The following is a 26,280-nucleotide window of genomic DNA, read 5'->3' as shown; positions in this document are numbered from 1 at the left end:
ATTCCCCCAATTCCAAATTATACTGTCTGTTTTTTTTTCCTGTTGACATTGATGGTGCGTCTATCAAATCTGCACAGGTTGTTAGGATTCTCTGTGTTCTTCTTGACTCTTTTATACTTTTTACACTTTGACTTTAGATCTCTTAGCAAATCTGCCTAACATTGCCTATCCTCACCCTTTCCTGAATATCAAGTATGCTAAAATGCTAGTCCATGATTTTATAAGCTCTCATATTGATTACTATAATGCTGTCTGTTTTTGCTTATCTCTGTTTAATTCTGCTGATTTATTTAATTCTAGTCTGATTTATTTGTATTTATTTGAAGTGTGTAATAAATTTAAAAGTGTTAATAGCAGTAAAACACTTGCTCAAGACAGGTCTTATGTGTCTTGGTTATGATTATTTCTGTCCAATAGACTCAATCAAAATATGAACAATGCATATATAGTTTAAATTTACAGCACCTGTAATAAAGTACATTTTGTGAAAAGCGGTTGAACCTAAACTAATTTACAGCTTATTATCAGGATAATACAGTCTTTGGGATGAATCCACATCTCTTCAAAGACTTGAACTGGTTTACAATCAAATCTTGCCCTTTCGAATATGGCGGACGCATGGACCTAACAAGAAACATCAGCCAATGCTAGCCCTCTGTCGCCAAACGCGGACTTGTATTTTGAAATATGTTGTCACTTCCGGTAGTCATAGCGGACGCGACAGAGGACCTTGAGCACATTTGCTGTCAGAATCTGAATAATAAAGCTAAATACAACTTATGTAGCAGCCTCAGAGAGAAGTTCCAAACATGGCGAGACGATTAATGTAAGGAGTGCTACCCTATGTGATTTTTTTTTTTTTTTTAATTTTTAAATATCATTTACTATCATGCTGTTAGGGGTTAGCTTGCTAGCATAGTAAAGCAGTTGAGATGCAGCTAAGTGGAAATATTTGCCAAAACTGTGCGGCTGAAAATTCTTAAATAGGTTTGGAAGTTGATTTTGGCGTCTGAAAAATAGTTTGGACAAAAATAAAATGTGCACAAATTCCTCATTAAGTCGAACAGGCTTGTTCACTGTATGTTTATACCAAGCCTTCTGTATCTTTCAACACATTTAGTACTGTTCCACTTTGCTCTATATGACTGTGTGCTGTAATAATGTATAATCTCACTGTATGATGTACTCTGAAGGTATACACATCCCAAAAACTATTTCTGCCCAAGATTCACCTTTCTGCTTCAATGCATTTATTCTCAATATCATCATTCTGAACACTCAGTATACTTTCAACAAGTTTTCCTTTTCTCTATACACCTGTATACTTTATAATCGCACTGTCCAATGTCAATCTGGTTCTGCTTAAGGGTCCGTCCTCATGCCGTCTCAGAGAGTTTTTCCTTGCCACTCTCTCCTCTGGCTTTCTCTTTATGGATCTAAACCTACATCTGTATTTCTGTAAAGCTGCTTTATGGCAGTGTCTGTTGTTAAAAGTGCTAGACAAATAAAACTGAACTGAATCTTTGGTGTCTGAAGAACAAGGATTGTTCAAACTGCACACCTAAATCTTCACACACTTAAATCTTCACGCAGCTAAATCTTCACACACCTAAATCATCACACATCTAAATCGTCATACACCTAAGTGTTCACACACATGCTTGTCAGTCAGTTGTGTCCAGATCGAAAGATTGCATGCAGTTCATTTTTGGCTGGACTGCTTCTTTTTAAGTAAAAAAAATATAGTGAAACATTTGTGATGTGCTTAGTGATTCTGGTGCTAATTTTGTGGTTGGTGCTGTATTTTCATTACTCCTTGGACAAGATAATGGTTTCCATAAATGGTCAGATTTCACTGTTAGTGCCTAAAAACAAACGAGCAAGAGCTTCTTTTCTCACTCCCCACTTTCCAGTGACACTCAGCATCAGATTAATAAAAAGTCAAAGCAGAAGTAGTGGAAACAGCAAACGATGGTGTTGCAGCTGCACGTTAGCATTAAGCGTGAAGCTTTGGAAGCTGAACTGTTTGAGCAGAGTGTACAGATGAGGAGGTGACAGAGCTGGACAGGTTAAATGACTAAAGCGCTTCTGCATCGCTCTGTTTAGGTAGAGATGAAGCAATATAAGAAACAGTTAACCACATTGAAAATGGACAAACAAGTTGATACAAGAAGTTGTTGAAAAGTTAACTTTGGTTTTCATTATAAAATTAATGCTAAATAATCATGTTCAAGTTGTTCAGAGTGGATTCTTCCTTTAAGCTATTAGTCTGCGTTTAACCTTTAACCAAAGTAGAGTTTCATTTAGAAGGAAACACCCCACTGGGTACTTCATATGCAGTATGAATGATGTAATTATGAGTTAAAAATGATTTTGTTTTCAGTATATGTCTTTCTTGTCTCGTGCAGTTATCCTATTTACCAGTTGGGTAACCCTCAGCTGAGGATATTCCGGCCCACCTTCAGCATGACGCTGGTCAGACCGGGGAAACCTCAGCCACCAGACACTGTGCAGTTTCGCGTATCCATGGAGTAAGTATTGTTCTCACTCAGGTCAGTTTATTAGGCACACCTACTCTGAAGCCACACTCACTGGCCTTTTTCTGTGTACACATACCTATAAAGGCTTTTGACAGCTCTCCTCAGTGGAACATCCATCAAAAAAAGGGACCAGTGCTAGTATTTCTAAGCACGTCTGAAGCACATTCTTGGTTCAAGTACGTTCTTGGTCTTAACTGTCAGAAACAATGCGATAATAGCTGATTGAGGAGCAACCTTTTTTGACACGCTGCTAATGGTAATGGCCACAGTCTAATATGTGGATTGTAAATGTGAAATAATGCACATTTCAGTATGAAATGTTTTCATCACTATGTTTACTCAAATGCCGACTATATAGCGAACAATAATGGCTTATTGGCTTTTAGTTTGAAGAGCTCGGGCCGTCTCTACACCTGTAACGGCTCTGCTGGAGTGACCAGTTACAGAGCAAACAATTTCAGCCAGTCAGTCTTCCTTCTCCTGTGGCAAAATCAGTAGCGATGTAAACTTTATGTATGGGTTTTTTTGTACAAGCATATGGTAGACTATTCCCCTTGTCCATGGTTTCTGGTGATTTTTAATTATTTAAATTGCTATGTACCCAGTATTTTGATAGCATGTACCATCTTTTCACACAGTCATGTGCTCAGAAGAGCTGGGTACGAGACAGTAATCACCTCTACAATCTCATAGCAAACTGTTTTCTTATTCGTACTAGTCAGATTGAACCCAAATAATTGGTGGATCATCCATCCAGTTCATATTCTCTTTAGAAATCAAAAAACAAAAAAAAGATTAATGTACTTGTTTTTTGGCTTGCCATGAATTTACAAAATGTGGCATTTTTTCTATTTTAGGGGACAGTGTAGACTCTGAACATGATATTTCAGGTTGTCATCCACTTGTCCTTTCCTTCTCAAGTTGTGGTCTTGTCAAAACCTGCAGGTGCTCATGGCTGAGCATTTCTCTACATCAGTTTGAGCCAAATTAGCAGACATATCGGTGTATGTCATTCTGTCTTCATTTTAAACATTTTAAATATCAGCACTCCAACAGTGTGATCTTTCTGACCTCTTTTATCTATTTTCCTCACTGTTTACCTGTTCAAATCCTTATACTGTATCCCATCCTGCTGGTGACCTTTGCGTGTGGATGAAAAAAGTGCCTATTGTAGATTTAGGATTTTCACACTTCACATTTTACTGTTTAAAATTGAATATGAGAAGGAGCTGAGAATTCAGAATTTGAATCCTTGTTTTCCGTAAAAAAAGATCAGATTTGTTTTGTGGAAATAAAAAGAAGACTTCAGTTTCGAAATGGATATGGACTGAATGGATGATACACAGATTCCAGATCTTCTCTTTCTTTCCTCGACCTGCTCAACTAAGAATTTGCGATAGGATTTGTGGTTGAACGGAGAACAATTAAATGTAATTTTTATTGACCATGTAGCTTATTAAATGCAGGTTAATAATTTTTTTTTTTTTTTTTTTAATTCCTATGAATTTTTTGTATTATTATTATTATTATTATTATTATTATTATCAATAAAAATATGACTCTTCTTTGTTTATTTATTTATATATATATATTTAAGAGTGGAATTAAGTGTGCAACTATGATACCATTTATACCAGAGCTTTACTCCCTTTTAACTAGATATGCTTTGGTCTTAAGCACATTTTTAAGACTATTTTTAAGAGTAATTCTCAGAAACGTATATATCAGTCCTGATATTATTTGGGTGATGGACAATTCACACACAGCAGTGACACTGATATGCTCAATGGCGATCTCTTTCTGCTGATACACAGGGTAGAGGGTGGTGACAAATTGTTCATAGCAACAGGGACCCTACGGTCAGTAATTATAGACATGCAAAGTTCATCTATGTAGGTTAAGTTCCTGTGAGTGTGTATAGATTGTGGCAACTAGGTGGCAGTCAAGCCTCAGTAAAGAATGCTGGCTCTGCGTGAGTAAGCGGGATTAGCCACAGCACTGGGCAGTTTTTGTTGCTGTTTATTTTTTATTCTTTTTTTGTAGAATATAGAATAAAACATATGTGGTAATGCACCTGAATTATTGAACAAAACCCCAGTCTTCTGTTAAATTCAGTGTTTTTGTTTTTAAAAAAAAAAAAGTCAAAACATACCTGGTTTTAATTAAAGTACATACCCCTGCTGCGTGATAATGGGGATTACAATATTGTCGGTTATATTCTGATGTCTTGAATATTTCAAGTCTTGACCAGAAAACTAAAAAGACGAACACAGCAGAAACGAGTTAAAGATAAACATGTTTTACAGATGTTTGTGTTTTTTTTTTGGTTTTTTTTTTGTGTGTCCTAGGCTAGCCTTTCATTTTATCCAGAGCCCTTGGTGAGACATAGCTTGAAAAGGTTCCCGATCAATGACATTACTTCATTCAGGCTTGTTTACATCTTGCCAACCCTCTAATACAACAAAGCAGAGTCCGCCGATGACGTGTGTTCATCGTCAGTCGTGTCCAAGCATTTGTTATTTCGTTGCAGCGTTGTAATATGAAACAGGCAGTCAAACATTAAATAAGGGCTCTAATAGTGGAGCTCACATGCAAAGAGGACAAAGTCTGCTTTGTTTTCAGTTAAACCTGAGGGCGTACATCTTACTTATCCTGTTGGTAAGCGTTCCAAAGTGCACAAGTTCATAATCATCCTATGTGTTAGTGCTCGCTTAAGCTCTGGGGGGATTTTATTTTTCTTCACCTGGAAGGATTTCAGGGTTTTGTTTTCAGTCTTTTGTGATGTTTGAGTATATTATTGTGCACCGAGCATCCTCCTCACCTGTAGAGCAGTGCCAGTGCCGCCTGTGCTATCTGCGCCGGGATTGAGAGTAATGCAGAGGTGCTTAACTGCACTAAAACTCTTTTGAGTCCTCCAAGTTGGACTGAATGCCATCTGTCCTTATGTACTGAAAGTTGAAGAAGTAAAAACAAGGTTTTGAAAACAGTGTAACCCCCTCTCTTATCTCTGTTTGACCACAGACTTCCTTGCCATTTTATCATTCTGGCTTTATCTGTCTTTGAGACTATAGGCTGTTGCAACAGTCCTGATGTCAATGACTTTTCAATGTTTTGTTCTCTCGCAGCACTCTAGTTTTTTCCCTGCACTCTGTTTTTTTTTATCTCTAGTTTGTTCAAATGCATTGAACATCTGTAGTAATTTTATGCTTTTCATTTGATTCTGGAAAGGTCCATCATTCAGTGCCCTGTTTTTTCACCTCTTTGATGAATCGGCTGCTTGAAAGACTTAAGAGAAGCAGGATGTGTGCACGTGTGTGCATGTGAAAGAGCGAGGGACGAGCTGTGTTGTTTTGAATACCTTTTATGTGTGAAGGGTGGGGTCCTTTTGAAACGCAGAACAGGAGCGAAGATGGAACAACAGGGAGCAGGGCTACTGTGTACATGAAACGATGAGGGAGTTGGATAAATCTGTCCCATGTAACGGCTTGGACTTTGTTGCTTACTCGTATATGTCTGTTGTAGGGGTGTAACCTGTGCGCTGTACTATTTGTACTATCTGTACTATTTGGCCTGAACTTGAAACTGCTTAAATATGAACCCTACCACTATGCCTGTCGGAATCACTGGAAAACCCAGAGGCAGAAATTCCAGCACTGTCAGCATGGTCTATGAAATCTGACTCTTCCTCAACCTCAGCTATATCACTCGAGTTCTTAATTGGTCTCAACTCAAGATGTGCGTCGAACTGTTGTTTAATCACATTCACACAGTTATTGCTTTTGTTTGTACCTGCCTACAATATTTTCTGATGTATTCAACTGGTTCTGTTTCCCAAAATATAAACAAACTAGTAGCACATTTTAAACCAGCACAGCACTGACCAGGCAGTTACTAAGGATGTACGAACACTGTAAATACAGTGAGGGGAAATAAATATTCAAAACTTTTGTTATTTAGTATGCTTTCAGTTTACATATCTACTTCAAATTTACACACATTTTTTTTTTACTTTGTGCTTATAATTATGACTAAAAATTATGAACTCACAAGAATAATAAAGATATGCTTAAAAAACGAAACCAGTCGGGGAAAAAAAATATTCAGACACCACAAATGACCAATATTAGTACTTTGTCGCAAAGCTGTTGTTGGCAGTTATAGCTTCAAGACTTCTATGATAAGAAGTACCTCTTGCCAAATCATCTTCAGTACCCCAAGGTTACGAGAGTCCCTCTGACTGTCTGGACTCACGATTTCAAAATCCCCCCCTAAATTCAAGTCAGGAGATTGGCTAGGCCATGCAAGGCCTTCTTGAGTGATTTTGGCTGCATGTTTAGAGTCAATGTCTTGTTGAAACATCTGTCTTCTCCCCAGCTTTGTTTTCTTGGCTGATGAGATTAAGTTCTCCTCTAACATCTCCTGGTACATCGCACCATTCATGTTTTCATCTTTCGTTTGATGTGTAATGCCTCAGTGCTGTTTGCAGAGAAGTAGCCCTACATCGTGATGTGTATAGTGTTCTTGAGATCATACACACAAGCCTTCTTTTTCCAAGCATGATGAGATGAATTATTGCCATAGAGTTCTATTTTTTTGTTGTTTGACCAGAATATATTGTTCCAAAAGAGTTCTGATTTGTCTAAATGCTTTGCGTGGGGAGTAGGAATGGAGAGTATTTCAGTGCAGTTCATTGCTTATTGTTCTTTATGTAACTGTCATCCTGCAACTCTTTTCAAGTGACTGCTGGCCTCTCTCTTACCTTCCTTATCATTAGTCTGAGAGTGCATTGTGAAATCCTGCATGGCGCACCAGTCCAGGGATGATTATTTGTGGTTCCATGAACTTTCCACCTGCATATTATTGAACCAGGTGTACTGACAGGGATATTTTATTTGAGTGTGGTTTAATAATGTTGTCCCTGAGAACTTTAGGAAGCTCCTTCACCTTCCTCTTGATTGCTATTTGCTGTGTGAAATCTTGGCCACGTCTTTTATAATGACATCAGGTGCAATTTGCACGAGAACATTTTTTTGCAGCATTTATATCTAGAGCTTGATTTATTTTCACATAAGCGTTACATTATCTGTTTATTACAAAAAATGTTATCCCTAGCCTAATGGCATGAGAAGTAATGGACTTCCCCTATGCTGTGAACTCTCGAAACCCTGGACCTTATGTAAAATTACACACGTCTCGCCTGCCATCTTGTATTGTCTGTGCTCTATGAAGCATGGCTGCAAAGTTAGTGGTAATGACCCCCCATGACTGGTGCCACGGTGGTAGTTAAGGATGGCCCCTCTTGCCCCCATTCTAACACACTTTCCTAGAAATTTATGTTCTGTTTGAAGGCTGATGGTAACTACTGTTAAGAAAACACTTACACACATGACATATAATGGGTGGGCAAGCTGAGGGTCAGCCTTTGTGGTGGAGTTTTAGAGATAGTTATGGGCCGGGATCTGAAGTGTATTCCTGCCCTGTAATCAGGCGCAGTTTTTCCACTCAAATGACTCGGAAAGCATTTTGTCCTGATTACCATTCCACTCACTGCCTGCTTTCTAGGAATCATCTCTCTCTCGCTCACTCACTAAATCTCTCTCTCTCTCTCTCTCTCTCTCTCTCTCTCTCACACACACACACACACACAAGCACACACACGTACACAGTTCTTTCCTGTCTCACATAAATTACAGGATCCAGCTTACTGCATTGTCCTCTGATCCTCACACCCTAGACCTGATACTGTGATAAAACAACTTCAAGTCCTAGTTCACATACCGGACTTGGAAAGTTAGATATCCAAGTTATATATATATTTTTTTCACGTTATAGGTGTGTCTTCTTCAATTCCTCAAATTGACATACCACTCAGCTCAACCAAACAAATATCCTTTATCGAAACTGCTGTGTGGTTTAATGTTACATTCTCGCAGATTCCTTGTGTGACCTGAGATGGTTTGTTTCACATTGAATTTGCGTGAATCTTTGTTCTTTCAGTGTGTAGGACAATAGTTACGTCTGTTTTTGCACTACGCTCTAAAGTAACTCAGCGTCTGAAAAGCTGAGTTAGTCTGACTAAGTCGAGTAATCTTAGAAATGTTTGGCTTTGATGATTCATGCACAGGGAACTGTGCCCACGAATATGCCTTTTTGTTCTTTTTTTTTTTTTTTTTTAAAGAATGAAAGAGAAAGAAAGAAATGCATTACATTCTCTACCTGTGACGGTCCAAGAAGTTTCATCTTTCAGTAATTCATTAATTAACCTGATTTAATTACAAGCTGTTTATGGATGTTTCAATAGTCTTTTGCTGAAGGAATCTAGATTTTTGAAATAAACTCACCACTAATGTTTGACATCTCCCATAAACATAATCATGTGTCTTGACAATACCAAGACCAGATCAATCTGTTTACTTGGCACAACTCATTGAACAAAACTTTTTTCTTTGTTCTGTTTGTTCCTTATTTCCCAGAATGACCAAATTTGACGTGAAGAACTACCTGGAGAAGATTTACAACGTTCCAGTTGCCGCAGTGCGCACGAGGATTCAGTATTGTGAGTAGATTCCTGCTACATGTTATATCAGGGCTTCCCTGCCTTCTCTGTGTGGGCTGAATTTCATTAACCTGAATGATATGGTGTTGGTGAACCCCTCAAGACTTTCCCATAACACAATGGGAAACTCTTTTTGCCAGAACCGTTTTGTTCATTTTATGGGTTTCTGTATAAAACGTACTGTTTAACAGTGTAAATATTTTTTTCAGCACAGATACCAGGCTGTTTTAGTTCCATTCCCACTGTTTAGCAGTGATTATTAAAAGAAAACTGTTACACGTGAAAGTGTAAGTGAGTTTCCCGTGCCGCTTTGTATGATGTTTGTGTGGCGCTCTGGGAAAACCATTCACATGGTGAAATTCTGAAAAGTACATGTTTTACTAAGTGAAATACAGGCCCCTCTGAAAGTATTGGAACAGCAAGGCCAATTCCTTTGTTTTTGCTGTACACTGAAGACATTTGGGTTTGAGATCAAAAGATGAATATGAGAGATGAATGATCCAAGATCAGAATGAGAGAGATAGATCAGAATTTCAGCTTTCACTTCCTGATATTTACATCTAGATGTATTAAACTACTTAGAACATGGCACCTTTGGTGGGAGACCACCCAGTGTTTAGGTGAACAAAAGTACAGGAACAGATTGTCTTAAAGTATATAACACTTACTATTTGGTTGCATGTAGTTTACTTGCAAATCACCAAACTGTGGCATTCTTCTTTGGTGATACTTTTCCAGGCTTGAACCACAGCTTCTTTCAGTTGTTGTTTGTTTTACGTGGCGTTCTCCCTTCAGTCTCCTCTTCAGGAGGTGAAATGCATGCTCAATTGGGTTAAGGTCTGGTGATTGACTTGGCCAGTCTGAAACCTTCCACTTTTTCCCCCGATTAAGTCCGTCGTTGTGTTGACAGTGTGTTTTAGGTAATTGTCTTCAAGTTCCTCCCACTTAGATTGGATGCATTTCTCTGTAAATTGGCAGACAGAATGTTTCTGTAGACTTCTGAATTCGTTCTGCTACCATTATGAGTTACATCAGCAATAAAGATTAGTGAGCCTGTTCTAGAAGCAGCCATGCAAGCCCAAGCCATAACACTACCTCCACCGTGCATGACGAATGAGCTTTTATGTTTTGGGTCATGAGCAGAGTCTTTCTTTCTCCACTTTAGTAGAGGTAGAGGTTGGTAGAGGTTAATCTTTGTTCCAGGTTGCCTTCTGATACTTACTGCCGATGAATGGTTTGCATCTTGTGGTGTGGCCTATATATTTCTGTCATTGAAGTCTTCTTTGAACAGTGGATTGTGATACCTTCACCCCCACCCTGTGGAGGTTGTTGGTGATGTCACTGACCGTTGTTTTTGGGTTTCTCTTCACAGCTCTCAGTGTTTCTGTCATCAACTGCTGTTGTTTTCCTTGGCTGACCTCTTCCATGTCTAGTTGTTAGTACACCAGTGGTTTCTTTCTTTTTGAAGACATTCCAAATTGGCTAAGCCCAATGCTTGTGGAATGACTCTGATTGATTTTCCTTCTTTTCTCATCTTCAAAATGGCTTGCTATTCTCCTATAGACAGCTCTCTGGTCTTCATGTTGGTTTATCCTTCTTAACAACAAATGCAGTCTTCACAGGTGAAACCCAGGAATCACACCAACACTAGTCATTCGGAGCTATTAATTATTTAAACAATCAATCTAACAGGACACACCTGAGAACAAGAAACACCTATCAGTCACGTTCCAATATCTCTGATCACTTGAAAAATGGGTGCCTTAACACATCTAGATGTAAATATCAGGAAATGAAATTTGAAATTATCATCTCATATTCATCTTCTGATCTCAAAATAAAATATCTTCAGTATATCAAAAACAAAAGAATTGGCCTTGCTGTTCCAATACTTTAAGAAGGGACTGTATCGTTTTCTTCCTCACATATCTCAACAACATGTAAAGTTAAAGAATTTTTAAATTTGGTTAACCCCCAAAAGTGGTTTAATATGTAAAAAATTCAATATAAAAAAATATATACATATATGACCAGGAAAATCTTGTGAATCATTATATCTATTATATAGCCGTTTCATGTTTAATAATAAGATCCTTCACTTTATTATAAAAAGGGCAAATAACCTTTGTAGATCATTACAATTCATTATATCTACATTATAAACTAGATTTGTAGTTTGCAACAACTCTGTCATCAATTTAATATTATCCTGACCTGACAGGTATGACCCCAAAAAAAAAAAAAAAAACCCACTTACCTCGACATTTATAACCTAATAGGAAAAACATTAGTGACACTTTACAATGGAAAACGCATGCTAATCATTATTCACGTATGCTAATCAATGTTCATTATCATCATCCACATCAGTCTCTAGTCTTATCTCCTAACAACAGTCATGGAATTTGACGAGCTGGATCCTCATCCTCACTGATCATTCTTCACTTTATTTAGTATTTAGGCCATTTACAAACTGAATCTATTAGGCTTAAATAATTATATATTACGTGTCACTATGGCACATAACCAACAACTTGATCAAAGCATGGCATTCACTGCATTAGGAAAGCACACTTAACTAGCAAGCAAGCAATTAAAACAAACAGACTGTTTTTACAGCCGTGTTTGTGATTCTGGCCAATTATTTACCTAATGTGATCTTTGTAGAAATCCAAGGCAACGTTAAACACTTCTATATTATTCTGATAAAATGTTTTCTTAAAGTTGAAGTGTGCAAGGTTTTTCCCAGAAGGCCAGATGTTTCACAGTATACACCAGCTTTACTGCTGTACCAGTCAGAGCACTCATGTTATCTAATTGATTGAACAGTTTGTTATGGTCATTATTAATACATATTCAGAAGTCACAACCTGCATTGTTATCACTGGTGGAGCCTCTGCACTAATGTACTGAGCACCTTTTCATCGTGTGTTGAGGCATTTGTGACCAGGTTAGCTTTAGCTTTTGCCATGCCACCTAAGTAGCAGTATGCAGTGATAGGAGAAGGAAACCAGAGGAGGAAACCAAAAAAAAAAAATTCCATTGACACTCTACACCACTATAAAGCATTGTCTCCATCCTGGTATTTGCTGATCCCTTTTCCTGCCAAAAAATTGCCTAAGCAGCCAAGCAGAACATATTATAGGGTCCTCGAGTCTTCATATTACAGAGAAACCATGTTCTCTGGTAACAGCAGCTGAGGTATAGGGGACAACAATAAGAGTAAAAGACATCAAGCACTAGTTTGCATGATCTGATGTTTTTCCCCCCCACAGCCACTTATCTTTAAATCTGCTGCTGCAGCATTCTGGCCATCAGCTGTCCTGGGATGCCCTGTTAAACACAGCAGCTAAGGAGTTACACAGCTAGTTTTTTTTTTAATTTTATAGCAGTGTTTGGATGGAGGGGGTGAAAGCGAAAGGCTTTTCTGTATGTGAAAGATTTTATGGACGAGCAAATGATGCTTATTACAAGGTTTATCATCCCAGAAAATTGCAACAAGACCGATTTGCTGAATACAAGAGGGAATCACTTTTATGAGTGCCCTGTTGGGTTTTAGCCACCGGGAGTCCCATTTCCCTGCAAGCAGCTCTTTGCGCTAATGTTGTGGGGAGCCGGCAAGCAGGCTGCTGCCTTTTTTACGAGTGCCACATAAAACACAAAAAATAGTGGAACACCAATTAAAATGAAAAAAGAAAAAAAAAATCACCCACAACAACAAAGGCAAAGTGATCCATTTGTGCGTCAGAGCAGGTATCCCAGCCTGCGTCATGGGTTCCACTCCATTGGCGGTGTAAAGGATGTGTGAGTGGGCCGAAGGGTTCGGCCTGCGCCCCAGCGCTCAAGGGATCTATTCTTCACTCCCTGAGTGTGGTGGGGTATTTTGGAAGCAGTTGCCATGGCTACCCCTCTGTCGTGGGATTTGTAATGTTGTAGTAGCCAAACCACAATCCCAAAACAAGGAGAATATGTAGTTTTTTGAAGGGGCTATAGAGTGCAGGGTGGGATTTTGATGGAGTAGAGCACAGTGTGTTGGTACACATGAGCAAAAGAATGTTCTTTCATCTGGTTTATGGGAGTGAACCAGCTGACCCTAAATCGAGGTCTCCACCATCTTTTTTTTTTTCTACCTCTACTGAACTATCACTCATTATCTCTCTGAGGCTGTTCAAGAACCCTACTCTGGTCACATGTCATTGTAATGCACTCCCTGCATAACCAAGCTCTCTTAGGATCATTTTCTTGGTTTTTGGTTCAAAATGATGTCATCACTCATTTTTTATGGTTGTTCCTTTCTTGAAAATGTGGCAGCGGTTGAGAAATTGGAAAGAGTTTTTTTTTTTTGCCTTCTTTTTTTAGATAAATTGTCCAGGCTTTTTAAAATGACATCATGCCCATCTGGTAAAAGGTTAACATGCTATTCACAGTCGATGGACCTGAGCTTTCTTACAGGCAAAACCCACCCCGTTTCTGTCTGTGAAGACATTTATTGTTTTGAAGAAGGCAGAATAATTGCCTTTTTGTGTGTGATTGTGCAAATGCACGAATTCTACCCACAAAATCAGACTCAGGGTCAGAGACACTCTCTTAAAGGGAAAGTCCACCCTGAAACATGTTTAGTTGGTTGCTGCTGTATTTTTGTTATTCACATGAGAAGTTAATGGTTGTCTGCCTCTCTGAAGTCACAGGAGTTAATAAGAGAAAAATGCTGTTCTCAAACATAAATGATAACAGTCAGATTTCGATGTTAGCTCTGGGAAAAAAAAAAGAACAAGTGCTTCTTTTCTTATTTACCATTTTCCACTGACATTCAATGTCATATTAATGAGAAATCCAAAAAAGTAGTGGAGACAGAAAACGCTGGACTCAGAGTTCCAACTGGCATGAAAGCTGAAGCTTTGGAAGCTGATCTGTTTGAGCAGAGTGCACAGATGAGGAGATGAGAGAGATGAACAGACTAAATGACTAAAGTGCTGCTGCATCGCTCTCTTTAGTTGGAGATGAAGTGAGGGCTAATTCCCATTGGAGCCACTATCACCAGATATTTGAATAGCAATCAGAGTAAAGTAGAAAACCATTAACCAAGTGAAAATAACAACATACTGAAAAAGGTCAGTTCAGAATTTCGTTATAAAATAAATGTTGTATGCCATTGAAGATCACATGTTAATTATAAAGTTTAATATGTAAGTTGTTCAGGGTATTTTTTTTTTTTCTTTAGCTCTGCTCGGAGGTGCAAAGTAGCATTTCCTGGTTGTTCGGACACATCTGAAAACTTTATCTTTTACAACTGCTGAGCATTGTTAAATTTTTTTAAGAGACTCATAGGATGGTGGTGATTAGGAAGTGGGCACTTTTTAGCAAAACCATGTTGCCATTCTCATTTGTTAGCAATGAGTAAAACTGTTAAAACCTGGTGACTAACACATTAATGAGCTTTTTCTCCATTTCAGGTACAAACAAGAAAAGGAACCACTTAAACCAGCGAGTGAAGAGGCCAGATTACAAAGTGGCATACGTTCAGCTGGTGAGTGTGATCTTGTGGGGACAATAAAAAGCCTCTTCTTGTCTGGGAAACAACTTGTATCTCGAGTTACTGTCCTTGCTGACCACCTCGATGTTTAGAACCATGAATGTTACATGGTTTAAACCAGAGGGAGTCTTTTGTAAAACAACTTCCAATCATCTGTTCATGAGAATGTTTTATTAAGTTGGCATTCAGCTTTTGTCTCCTTTTTGAGGGCTTGTTACAGCTTATGTTTCTTTAGAGAGCCCTGAGTCAAAGGTGGCCTTTAATGTGAAAACCTTGTCTTATTGTGGTCTACTCCCAGCATCCCTGTGCTGTTTGTTTGCTGCGTGTCTCTCTCACACACTTGGCCCTGCTCTCCTGAGAGAGAAGCCAGATTCTCACTTGGGATGAAGGGGGCAAGAGGTCGTCTTTGGTTACGTGCAAGGCCTGTTGCAGGAAGTATAGTATAAAGTTCCAGGCAAAGTATGGTTATTATCGCAGGCAGCTCAGAGTTTTGTTTCTGTGGGCACCAGAATGTTAACGTTGGTCTTGGTCCAGAGGCAGCGCCAGCTGCAGGGTTCACACCTGCGCTTGGGGTGAATCCAGGGCCATTGTTGGAACCTGGCGTTTTAAGTGCACCGCTTTGAAAGGGAGGAAAATATCTTCAGTGATCTCCTCTGATCTCCCTAGAAAAGGTTCTTTGTTTTCAGAAGTTTTAAAGTTGTCAGAGAGGTATCGGATTGTTTAGACTCCCTTTTAAGCCTCAATCCGAAGATGAATAAATAATTAAAGTTGTTAAAACACAGGCTTCTGTAATGGGATCAGCATATATCAATATTTTAAAGGAGAACTTCCTCTTATGAAAAGCTGAATCACTTCCTTTCCTGCCTTTGTGCAGTCAATTTAATCTTCTCTCAAATCCAGCTTCAAGTTGCTGTTGCTATTGCTTCCCCTGTACTTCATAACTGAAATAAATATACACATTTGCAATTTTTAAAAGTGAAGGTTATTGATGTGAATTGTCACACAAAACTAACTTTTTGTTTGGCATGCTCATTTAGGTTTGAATCAGAGACCTAAAAGCTGGAGCTCCGCTTAGATACGTGTAGATATGAAAACGAATTTCCGATTTTTTTTTTTTTTTTTTTTTTTTTTTTTTAGTCTGGTGGGTTTGCAGAGAGAAAAAACACTGCACAAGAAAAAAAAACTCCTTTCCTTTCAGTGGTGGGTAAAAAAACAAGATTGTTCCTAATTGACACCACATGTGGGGGAGTGTTTTGTGGTCTGATACCCACAGTGGTTCCCCCCGTCCAACTCCTCCTCATACACACTCCATGAGCTAATATTCCAGCTCTATTTCCCTTTCTATCCCCCCGTTTTACAAACTCCAGGATTGGAGTGAGGCACAGGGTTGCAGCTAACAGACGTGAGACGGGACTGTGGGTGTAGAGCTGTTGGAGGCGAGGGAGGAAGAGGGTGGTGAATGGGGTTGATGGGTGAAACCGGGGAGACGACTGAGCGCATAGTGTTGCTGTGCCAGAACAGGGAGGTCCAGAGACGGGGCAGGGAGGTCTTGAGCAAAAGAAAAGAGAATATCTAGGTTCTGCAGTAACTGTTCAAGTCTGTCATGGTGCAGTGAGAAAAGTCCTGATGCATTTGAGTGTTTTCTCAAAAGATCATAACCAAGATGTGGTAGCGGATGAGAAATTAGCAAAGAACAATTTTCTTTTCTTTTCTTTTTTCTTTTTCTTTTTTTTTTTAAGGTCTTACCCTCCATGTTTTAACAGCCTAGCATATTGTGGAAATACTACTATTATAGCTTTAAAGCAGCAATTACAGCTGCTTTAAAGCTATAATAGTAATATTTCCAAAGAATTTGTAACTATACAGTTATGAATGTGCAATTATAACTTACTTAAAACTTGTAACTAGATACTGGTGCTAGAAGAGTGGATACATGGTTAGACAAATGATAAATTCTTTAGCTAGACCACCGGACAAGACAAAGCTCCAATTTGCTGTCCATGTTCTGGATAACCTGGAAACCTGCTGTAATGGATGGCGAGTTAATAAAGTGCCCTAATACAGACTAAGAAAAACAAACAATTATACGAATATCCTCTTCTAACAAAGTTTCTGATGTAGCATTTCATGTTTGCGCCCTTGACAAAAATCCAGCAAGCTGTTGGCCAATGTTGTGGCTATGATGTGCAATTTTATGTCCTTGCATCGCAAATAAAAGTCTGGTGAGTCTGGCTAGTGTTGCTCTTTATATGTTTAACTACAAAGTGACTGTTACTTATCGAAAGAAAGATTAGCATAACAGCTTTGTCTTTATAGTGTACAGTTGTGGATGAGTAATGACTCATAATCGCACTATCCGGTGTCACCCAGAAGAGGATTGGTTTCCTTTGGTGTCTGGTTTCTCTCAAGGTTTCTTCCTCATGTTGTCTCGTGGAGTTTTTCCTTGCCACTGTCGCCTCTGACTTGCCCATTTATTTAAATAAAAAGGTAATCAATTAATAATTAAGCTTTGTTCCGAATTTTATTTTACTAGCTTTCATCAGAGTTACTACATACCTAAATGTTCTTAATTCTGTATCATCTGTCATCTGTGTACACTACTTAATCTAATATGTATATATGAATCTAATAATATTAGTTTATTAATAAATATTATCATATTATATATGCTAGTTAATATCCTTGTAAAAAAACCTGTTCTACTGACAGCTAGATTGTGCCTTGGCTGATGTTTGTAGTGCAGCAGGTGGTAGATGTGCATTGCGTTTAACAGAGCTACATATCAGGTGAAACCTTTGTTTTGCAAAAGTCACTAAGGAGCCTTTTTTTTCCTGATTGATAAACCTACTTGTCCTGGGAAATGATAAATAAAAACAAATAACCTAGAAAAAAATTCTACTTGTCCCAGGCCCCCCGGCTAGTGATGTTTCATGTCTCTATAGTCAATTGATCGATTGAATGACTGTGTGTATGAACCTGACCAACCAACCAACCTGAAGACCTGACAGTTTAATAACATTTTATTAAGCAATAATTAATTTTACAAAATGATTATTCATCTCATTCCTGTTTATTCATAAAGTTCACCTTAAATGCCCAACAGTAAAAAGATCCTTTCAGAGCAATGTTCATTTGAATGGCTGAATGATTGGAGTCTAATGGTCACCATTTACAGTAAAACCAAACTGTTTACTTAAGAATGCTGTATCTGGCCTAGCAAACATTTTTTCCATCTATTTCCTTCTTTTAATTGTGCTTGAATTTTATTGTCGTCCCAGATGTTAATTAGCACGAGTGTCTCCATTTTTTTTTTTTAACCACGCACTGAAAGAGAATGACTGAACACCTACATCAAACTATCCCACCCGTGTGGTTTTATCGTACTGAGTACGGTTAGCTAACCGTGCCAAAAACATCGTGCTGAGTGCGGTTTAAAAGAGTTCTGGGCTTAACTATGTTCATGTGGAAATTTCAGAAACCATTGGAAATGGTTTCTCGCCTACTGTCAATAATTGTATACCTACAAGGTACACTTATATAATTGTTCTACATGGTATAGTGGCCAGAGACTAGACATACAAGGTAGGTATCTAATAAACCAGCAACCTAGTGTACAGTTACCTTGTGAATAGAAAGCAGGGGGGAACTTGGGATTTTTTTTTTTTTTTTTGGTCTAATTAGCCCCTTTTAACCTGGATTGGAAAACACTGAAGGCTGAAATATCCAAACTCGGATGAGCTTTTTGACTTAAAAACAGCCGGTCAGGAATGACCTTTCTCATCACACGAGTGTAACGATCCAGTAGTCCATGGTGTAGCTATACACAAACAGCCCCGTCCCCCATATTGTTGTTCTGCAGGGGTCTTATTGTGCCTGCTAGTATTTGGCAGTACCCATCAGCTGTTGCTGCTGCTAATTGTCGGTTGTTTGTTAGAGATCTCATTGCCTCGTCTCCAGAACCCAGAGTTTTTATTGGGGGAGTGTTTCAGTCTGGCCCAGCTGGTAACCAGGCTACCTTTCGGATCAGATCACGATGTTCTACCTGGGTTTGGAGCAAACCCTGCACAATTGTCAGGGAACAAAACAGCGTGAAACTTAATCTGGATCAGGCACACTGTTATTTTCCTATTCAAATAGTTTCCTTCTTCTTAGTATGTCCCCCTTGACCCAAAGCAAATTAACACCCTTTGAGTGTTCACTGAAAAAAAGGATGTTTGGTGTGAAAATCTCTTGATCCTATCAACACTAGGTGGCAACATTTGGCTTTGCTAATTTTGACATATCACTGGACCCCTGGACCTCACTGATCTGGATTCTTTATGGTTAAGGGTACAGTAAGCTTGAGTTTTCAGCAGCAAAAGGGAAAGGGTGAGGGGCTTTCCCCCGTGTCCAAGACAAATGGCAGGAAAAAAAATCCCCCACCAGTCCACTTCACAGCTGGCTTCCTGTTGAATTCTGAATCTCAACCCTCTTGAATACTAGTTGCTGAATCAACTCAGGGTTGATGCAATTTCTCAACTCAGGGAAATTGTAATCACCTAAAACATTTGAAATATAACTCGTCTGGATCTTCTTTCTGCTCACCATGTCACACAATTCATAAATTTGTGTTTTCTTATGAGCAAGAAGACTGAATTGCTGGATTCCTGGCTTGTGGAGGTGCTCGAAATGTACTTTCTTCATAAATGGCAAGAAAAGATTTTCACTTGATGAATAAAAACTAGTTTTTTAAACCCCAGAAAGAGTCCCATTTATTTCCAAAAGCCAAGTGACAAGAAAACGTCAGAAATATGAATTTTGGATGTTGATTTTGAAATATGCAAAAGTGCACAATTTCCAGCAAGATTTTGCAATTTGACTACAACAGAATTTCATAAGAGGCGAAAGATGGGAAAAGAGAGTGCAGCATAAATAATGGAAAGGGAAAGTAGAGGTCTCTGGCATCCTGTTTGAAGTCAGCTCACACATGCAGCTCTTCAGCAGGGAGCCACTGCATGACAGCTTCTGTAAGAGTCAGCAGGCACATACATAAGGAAGAACATACTAAACCCATCACCCCCTCTTTTAGATGACTTGTGCTTCTCGGCTCTATCATTTCCTGCAGGTCGCTCTCATTTAGATATCACTGTAAACACTTTTGGTAATAAAAATCCTTTGATTACGCTTGACCTTTTCGTGCTCTATCGCTACTCTGATCAGTCTCTCCACATGGAGGCACCACCCAGCTTTGTTTTGGCCTCATTTTCAGAATAAATTTCTAAGATACTGGCACTGGTCTTCCTGTTATGCTGCCAACTCCCCAGTTTTCTTTGCTACTTGACTTTTTTCCAATCATGCTTAATTTTCCTTTGTGTATTTCTAATGCGGGAAACGGAGGAAGGGGTCTAGACGTCATGTTTATTGGTGGAATTTCAGCACAGTTGGGTTTATCTTTAGGTGCTGTTGACAGGGTCCAATATCCTGGTGGCCCAAAAAATAGCCAAGACTCCGACAAGCCTGAACAAGTAGGCAGGTCTCACTGTTGTCAGGCAGGACACTGTGGAATGAGTGACTCAGTGGCTTAAAAAATGACATGACTGATTTCTGATACAGGGCTGAAAGTACCACCACTCCAAACCCTCCCTCACGCTGGCTCCTTGGCTTGACTGTATTTATTTAACAAGCTGGACTCTGTGCCAGATGATTGTCTAGAACAACACGGGGGGAAAAACAGGCTCACAATCGCAGTGGAAACACGCTTCTGTTTTGCAGTAATGGGTGAAATGTCTGGCTTATGGCTTGTCTCAGTGAGGAAACATAATACATTTTGTTTCATTTTTCCCTAGCACTACTTTTCCTTGGCATTGAAGTTTCATTAGAGTGGTTACGGGAACAAAGACACTAAAGCTTTCTCTCCTGCTTGGTTCTTGTGAGGCAGCTACGTCTTGGCATAGGGAATGCCAAGCATGAATCATGTTCTCAACTGCTGTGGGCAGTTGGTTTTGACAGCTGGGTCACTCGACTCATGTTTAGAGGAAGTGTGTTTTGCACAAACGCTGGCCCTCTGCTGCTGGATGAGGAAGGCGGTGGGGTCGGCAGGCGGGTAGGCAGCTTGGCTCGGGCCCAGATGGACCAAAGATGGGCCAGATCCCCTGGTCTTTTCAGAGCTCTGTAATATTCCTTTAAGTCCGTGCTGTTTTCAGGCACCACATTTGGTCATATTTGCTTAGTCATAATAGTTTGTTTTTTTCCCCAATTGTTTTGGTCTTTGGCCAATTATAGATATCTGTTCTGTGGCCAACAGCTTGAGATCGCAGTGTAAATTAAACAGCCACACCTCTGTTCAAATGAAATAGAGCCTCTTGAATAAGTTTTCAGATGACTTCCATTAGGCCTGATTATAGATTATACCATTTCCTATAGACTAGGAATTTAGAGTGGAGGCTCTGACAGAGTGGTGCTTTATGTTGTATGTCCATACGCCCTATTCTAAACACAAACATGCTCGTAAATCAATTATTTCAGCCCACAGGATTGGCACTGTGGTTAAATGGTGGTCCAAGTTTATGTTGGAGAGAGGAGGTCACGTGCTGGGTAAGAACAGCTTGCCCTTGAATTGCAGTCAAGTTTGTTTCCTTTATTTTTTTTTTCTCATCCCGTGCTTTCGTCATTTTGTTCTTTCCTTAAGCACCCTTGAAGAAGCCTGACACTTGCATTACCACTGAACATTTATAGTCAGCTGCAACAAGTAGTATTAACAATAAAATTATATGTCTATATTTTTCATAATTGACATCACCTGCTCTGTGGCCTGTGTTTGCCTAAACAATGGCAAAATGCGAAACTGCATGTAATTTTGGGTAGGATGCGTTACACAGCAGGAAATCATGTCCCACATGCACACACATGCACAGCAGGAGATGTATTAGATAAAACGTGAGAAATTGGATTTGTGTTCTTTTGTAAATCTCAGATCTTTAAATCTCAGAGTCTTTTGGAAATCTCAGATCTTGCTTCAAGGAAATATATTGTACTGAGAAAAGTGGGTGCTAACTGCATCCCTGCATCTCGATCATGAATGCAGGGTTTCCTGTTTGTCAGACAGTGTTACTGCTGATGGCACATGCCTCAAAGTTTGATCAGTATAGGCACTGATAGTTATGATGCACCTTAAGGCAAGACACTACATGTGAATAGGGTAATTTAAAAAAAAAAAAAAAAAAAAAAACAATCAGTATTTGCTAGATGATTGGTGATATTCTTACAGGTATTTTTTGTATTGTAACCTTTTCAAAAATGTACATTTCTTTTTTGTAGATGAGGCTTTGTTGAATTAAAATGCATAAAGTTACATTCTGAATAAAACAAACAAAAATTCTAGTCTTTCCTTATGTTGTTTCTTAATTGTTTAATCAAGAAAGTATGATACACTGTTATTAAAAAGATTGGTTTAAAAAATACACAGTGGTTTAATGTGTTTCCTCTCTAGTTGGTGGGCTTTATAATGGACATGGAATATAATAATAATGAAACATATACCTATATCAGGAAACAAGCTTTTCAGAGATATGACATGACATGATTTTGCCAAGTGGGTGGATCTTAAAGTCTTCATTTGTCATGAGTGGTCAAAAACAGTGAAATTAACACTTTTCTGATGTTTTGATATTTTTATTACAGCAGATTAAGAGAAGATATGTTCTAGATGCAGTTTATTCCGAAGTCTAAAAATGATCAAAATTGACATTTCTACCTGTATTATCTTGCTTTAAGTGTTTGTGGTGCAACAGAAATTCTGCACATGGTTAGCTCTCTCAATATATGTTTTAGGACTGACTTTACACCCTGAATGGTCTTGCCTCCAGCACTCCTAACTCGATTACATCCAGTTTCTAGTATGTGTGTCAAGACCCAGAGATATGAGACATCTTAAGTGCATAAATAGCTGAGGTTTGTGTATATCAGTTGATAGCCCAGACTTTGAACCCAGAGGAAGTAACAGTGTGGCCCACCCAGTAAGCCTGGTAGAAGGAGCTATTTACAAGCATCTTCCTGCATTTCCTGATCTCCCGACTAGTAACAGAGTTGTTAGTAGTCTTCCAACATTACTCCAACAACCCTGGTCATATTTACACTTGTATTAACCAGGTGTATGAAAATAATGTTGGAGTAATGAAGCAGAGAAGTGGTGGTAAAGTTTTGAAGTGTATCACTGAAGTGATACAGGAGTGCTTGCATGTCTTAGTCCCACTGTTGCAGACAGTTTCTCAGGAGGAGGCATGAGCACTTACTAACAATGGCATGGTTGTTGATTTTGAACCTGCTCATGTTGTTTGCTATCGTCACTGTAGAATACACATCAGAGACGAAAAGGTAAGTGAGGTTGGCAGAGTGTTGCTCTCTCTATTACAGTTGATCGTTTCAAGACCAGCCCAAGTCCTGCCATCTGTTCCTGTTTAACTGATTGTGTATATGATTGTGAAAAAGTCACTAGAGTTCAGCATAGGACAATTACATTACATTTACATGCAACAGCTTTAGCAAAATGTTTTAGTCCTGGATCCAACATGTTTGACAGTTACTTTAAATTCTTCTTACACAATTTTAAATACCCCGCTCTCCAATATGCCACTCTCCATTCCACCTTCCTATTTTCAGTTTTTGAAAGGAATCATTGACACGGGATTTCATGTGTTTGATTTCATGTACTTTCCCTGTATTGCAGGACACCCACTTAGTCCAACTTTTTGTTCTTCTCCTGATGCTGCTTTTGCTTTGCTCCTTTTTTTCAACGTTCTTTTTTTTTTTTTTTTAAACCAGCCTCTCTGTGGGTGCAATTTGTGAAGTAAGTTTAGACATTGAAATGATGGTTAGAAAAAGAAAAACAACATCAACAGCAAAAAAGAAGAAAAAGAATATCTGGGCTGAGCCCAGCATTATGTGGGTTCCATGCTACACTAACGTTGCTGTTTTATTCCCCCTTTTCTTGTTGAAAGAAAAAGAAATCGTTATGTCTTCATGGAATGTGACAGTACATAATGTGTCCAGCACCTGGTGGAAAAATTTAAATTTTAACTTTTAAGCATTGTCCTGGTCCTGCTTACTTTATTTTGTGCAGTCCACTAGTTGACTCAGTAAGGATTGCAGTGTATATGTTTCGGATAGTAATGTTTTATTCCACTGGTAAATCTGAATAGAAATGCACCCCAGCTCCAGACAGAACTTTTGTATACATCACATACATTCAGGCCATCAGCTGCTGTCAGCAATAAGAGACTTGTTTAATGTATGTGAATGTTTTGATGATCTGAATACGCTGTTCTTTAATCAGACCTCAGTCTGTCCGCATGAGAGTTCTTCCAGTGTTTATACAAGGTGTCCAAACTTTTGAGCCCCATGCTGGATTGTCATGCAAACAGGGCCCCTCTGCCGGTCTTGGCTTAAATGTGTTTTTCTTCAACAGAGTTTACTACAGGTGAAAGGACCAAGCATATTTGGCATCCAATTTGATACTCCGTTACCAAGGACCTATTTAATAGGTTTGTTTCTTGTACTTTGACTTGGCTTGTCCACTGTGTTTATAGTGTGGGGTTCCGCATTCCTACATGGTTAAGTTCGAACACCACTACTGAGCTTTGGAGGCCAGTCTGTTGATATTAGGTACCCCCACCACTCCCAAGCTCCTTCACTGCAGCCCAAATAAGAGTTTGGCCCGTTAGAAATGCTGGATCTCCAAATGTATTTGTCCAGAGCGGCACTGCTTCTCATTAAACATGGCTTGCAGCAAACCCCCTGTTTCCTCTTGTTGCTGCCCAACTTTGTTTTATCTCTGGAACAACATTGGTGAGCCCTAATCCACAGAGGGAACGCAGCACCACCAGCATGTAGCCACTGTGTTTGGAGGGACCAAGCCAGCTATTTTTTTTTTCCCCTTTTCAAAGTAATGAACTTCTCATTGTCCTCCTGGTGGGACCAGGCCATTGAAATGTAGTGGTCTATGCATTTTTGGGGTCTTAGTTAGACAGAAACCAACATTCCAGATGGAGGTCATAATGTTCTCACTCTCTTTTCTTAAACTTAGTAGAATACCTGGAAGTATGGGATATTTATTGTTTCTTGTCCTTTGTTAATTAATGGATTAATAGGCTCACCCACTCTGCTTCCTCTTCAATTCATTCCATTGCACTGAGTAAGCCAATGAATGTGCTAGTTCTCATTACTATTTTGGCTTCCTCTTTTAAAATGTATGGTCCATTTTATACAATGGTTCTAGCACTTCTGTTGTGAATTTAATCCCTTTTTTTAAAGGAAAATGTATCTTTTGATTTACTGTGACATGTTACTGGTGCTCTGATTTTTTTCTCCATAGAAGAACCACTACATGTCCTTCATTTGACATGAGAAGGAATTTTAAAAATAAATATAATGACTTACAGCTGACTAGGTGTTATACAGTGAAATATGCACAGTGGAAAGGCAAATATTTTTTTTAGCCAAAAAAAAGAGAGGGAGAAAGTTTAAGAAAATGGACAACTGGTAATATGGAATAGCTACAGCTGTTTGTCTTAACTTCTCTGTGTTACACTGAACCATTGCTGCGGTATGGACTAAAATATGGATGTTCTTCAATCTCTAAATAAATTAAGACCAAGCATGTCTTCAGCTAGTAGTAAAATTAGAGAGAGAGAGAGAGAGAGAGAAGCAGACCGTAGCTATTTTAGCTCGTCCCAGTGAAAACACATTCACGTGTCATACGTCTTGCATGTAGGCAAGCAGTACTGCTTTGGTTTTATTGAGACGAGTTTCCCTGATGATCCCATTTCTCCATCATCAAGATCTAGTCACCCTCTTTTATTATGCAGTAGAGGCTGACTAAGTTTTCCTAGGATACTTCTTAACAGATTCACAGTCGCACTTGCGTGATGGATAACATTTGATTTGGATGTAAAACAGGACTCTTACAGTAAAAGTAGGTGGGTGTAGCACAGAGGCTTATGATCAGAAGTTAAACTGTAGACTCATTTTGTGTTATCATCTACTTAAACCTAAAGGAATTTTTGCTTTCCACACAGAGTCAGCAGCAGACGTTCCAGTTTCCAGATATCTTTCCCGAGAAGGAAAAACAGCATGAGGAGGGCTCTGTGGAGGCATTGCAGGAGAAATTCATGGAGGATGAGCGACAGAGGCAGAAACCAGACCCTAGGAGAGGGGGAGTCACCGAATGGTTTGGCCTCTAAAGACACATCGCGAAAGGCGTGAGAACTATTGTGTAAGATGTTTCTGTTGCATTGCTGGGTTATTTGCAGTGATATCGCCTGAACTTGGCTGTCTACTTCCTAGACACAGTACATTCTGTGCTGTCTCTAAACATGCCTGAACTCACAATGCATCCCAAAAGCCTTGTATATTATCAGCCTTGTGTCTGCTCTACTGTTATCCCCTGCAGAGGTGAAGTTATCGTGAAGCAGCACACAGCGCCTTCATCGTGGGTTTTAGGTTCCTCTGAAAGAACTGTCATATTTCATATCTGATTATCTTTTGAGTACAGCCCACAGCATCCACAGGTGACAGGTTAAACTAATGGCTTTATTGTGTTACTGTCTCAAATGTCCTAAGGCCACAAAGATTTATGAATGTTTGTGAATGCATTTTCAATTAAAAACCTCCATATA

General features: G+C 39.0%; 1 protein-coding gene across 1 annotated transcript; it reads left to right on the top strand.

Annotated features, from left to right (window-relative positions):
• Window positions 1–668: 668 nt before the first annotated feature.
• Window positions 669–26,280, top strand: mrpl23 (mitochondrial ribosomal protein L23). Its single transcript, XM_026918638.3, has 5 exons — window positions 669–826; window positions 2,409–2,531; window positions 9,014–9,096; window positions 14,550–14,623; window positions 25,681–26,280. The coding sequence occupies exons 1-5, from the start codon at window positions 810–812 to the stop codon at window positions 25,843–25,845; spliced, it is 462 nt and encodes a 153-aa protein (XP_026774439.1). The 5' UTR covers window positions 669–809; the 3' UTR covers window positions 25,846–26,280.

The sequence above is a fragment of the Pangasianodon hypophthalmus genome, chromosome 9, assembly GCF_027358585.1.
Source record: "Pangasianodon hypophthalmus isolate fPanHyp1 chromosome 9, fPanHyp1.pri, whole genome shotgun sequence".
NCBI classification, from domain to species: domain Eukaryota; kingdom Metazoa; phylum Chordata; class Actinopteri; order Siluriformes; family Pangasiidae; genus Pangasianodon; species Pangasianodon hypophthalmus.
The sequence above is the reverse complement of the archived record's forward strand: the minus strand, read 5'-3'. Positions and strand labels throughout refer to the sequence as shown.

Bases quoted from the DNA above. Each gene is read 5' to 3' on its own strand.
- mrpl23 (XM_026918638.3), top strand. The intron at 2,532-9,013 runs GTAAGTATTGTT...CTTATTTCCCAG, and splicing joins CAGTTTCGCGTATCCATGGA to AATGACCAAATTTGACGTGA. The intron at 14,624-25,680 runs GTGAGTGTGATC...CTTTCCACACAG, and splicing joins AAGTGGCATACGTTCAGCTG to AGTCAGCAGCAGACGTTCCA.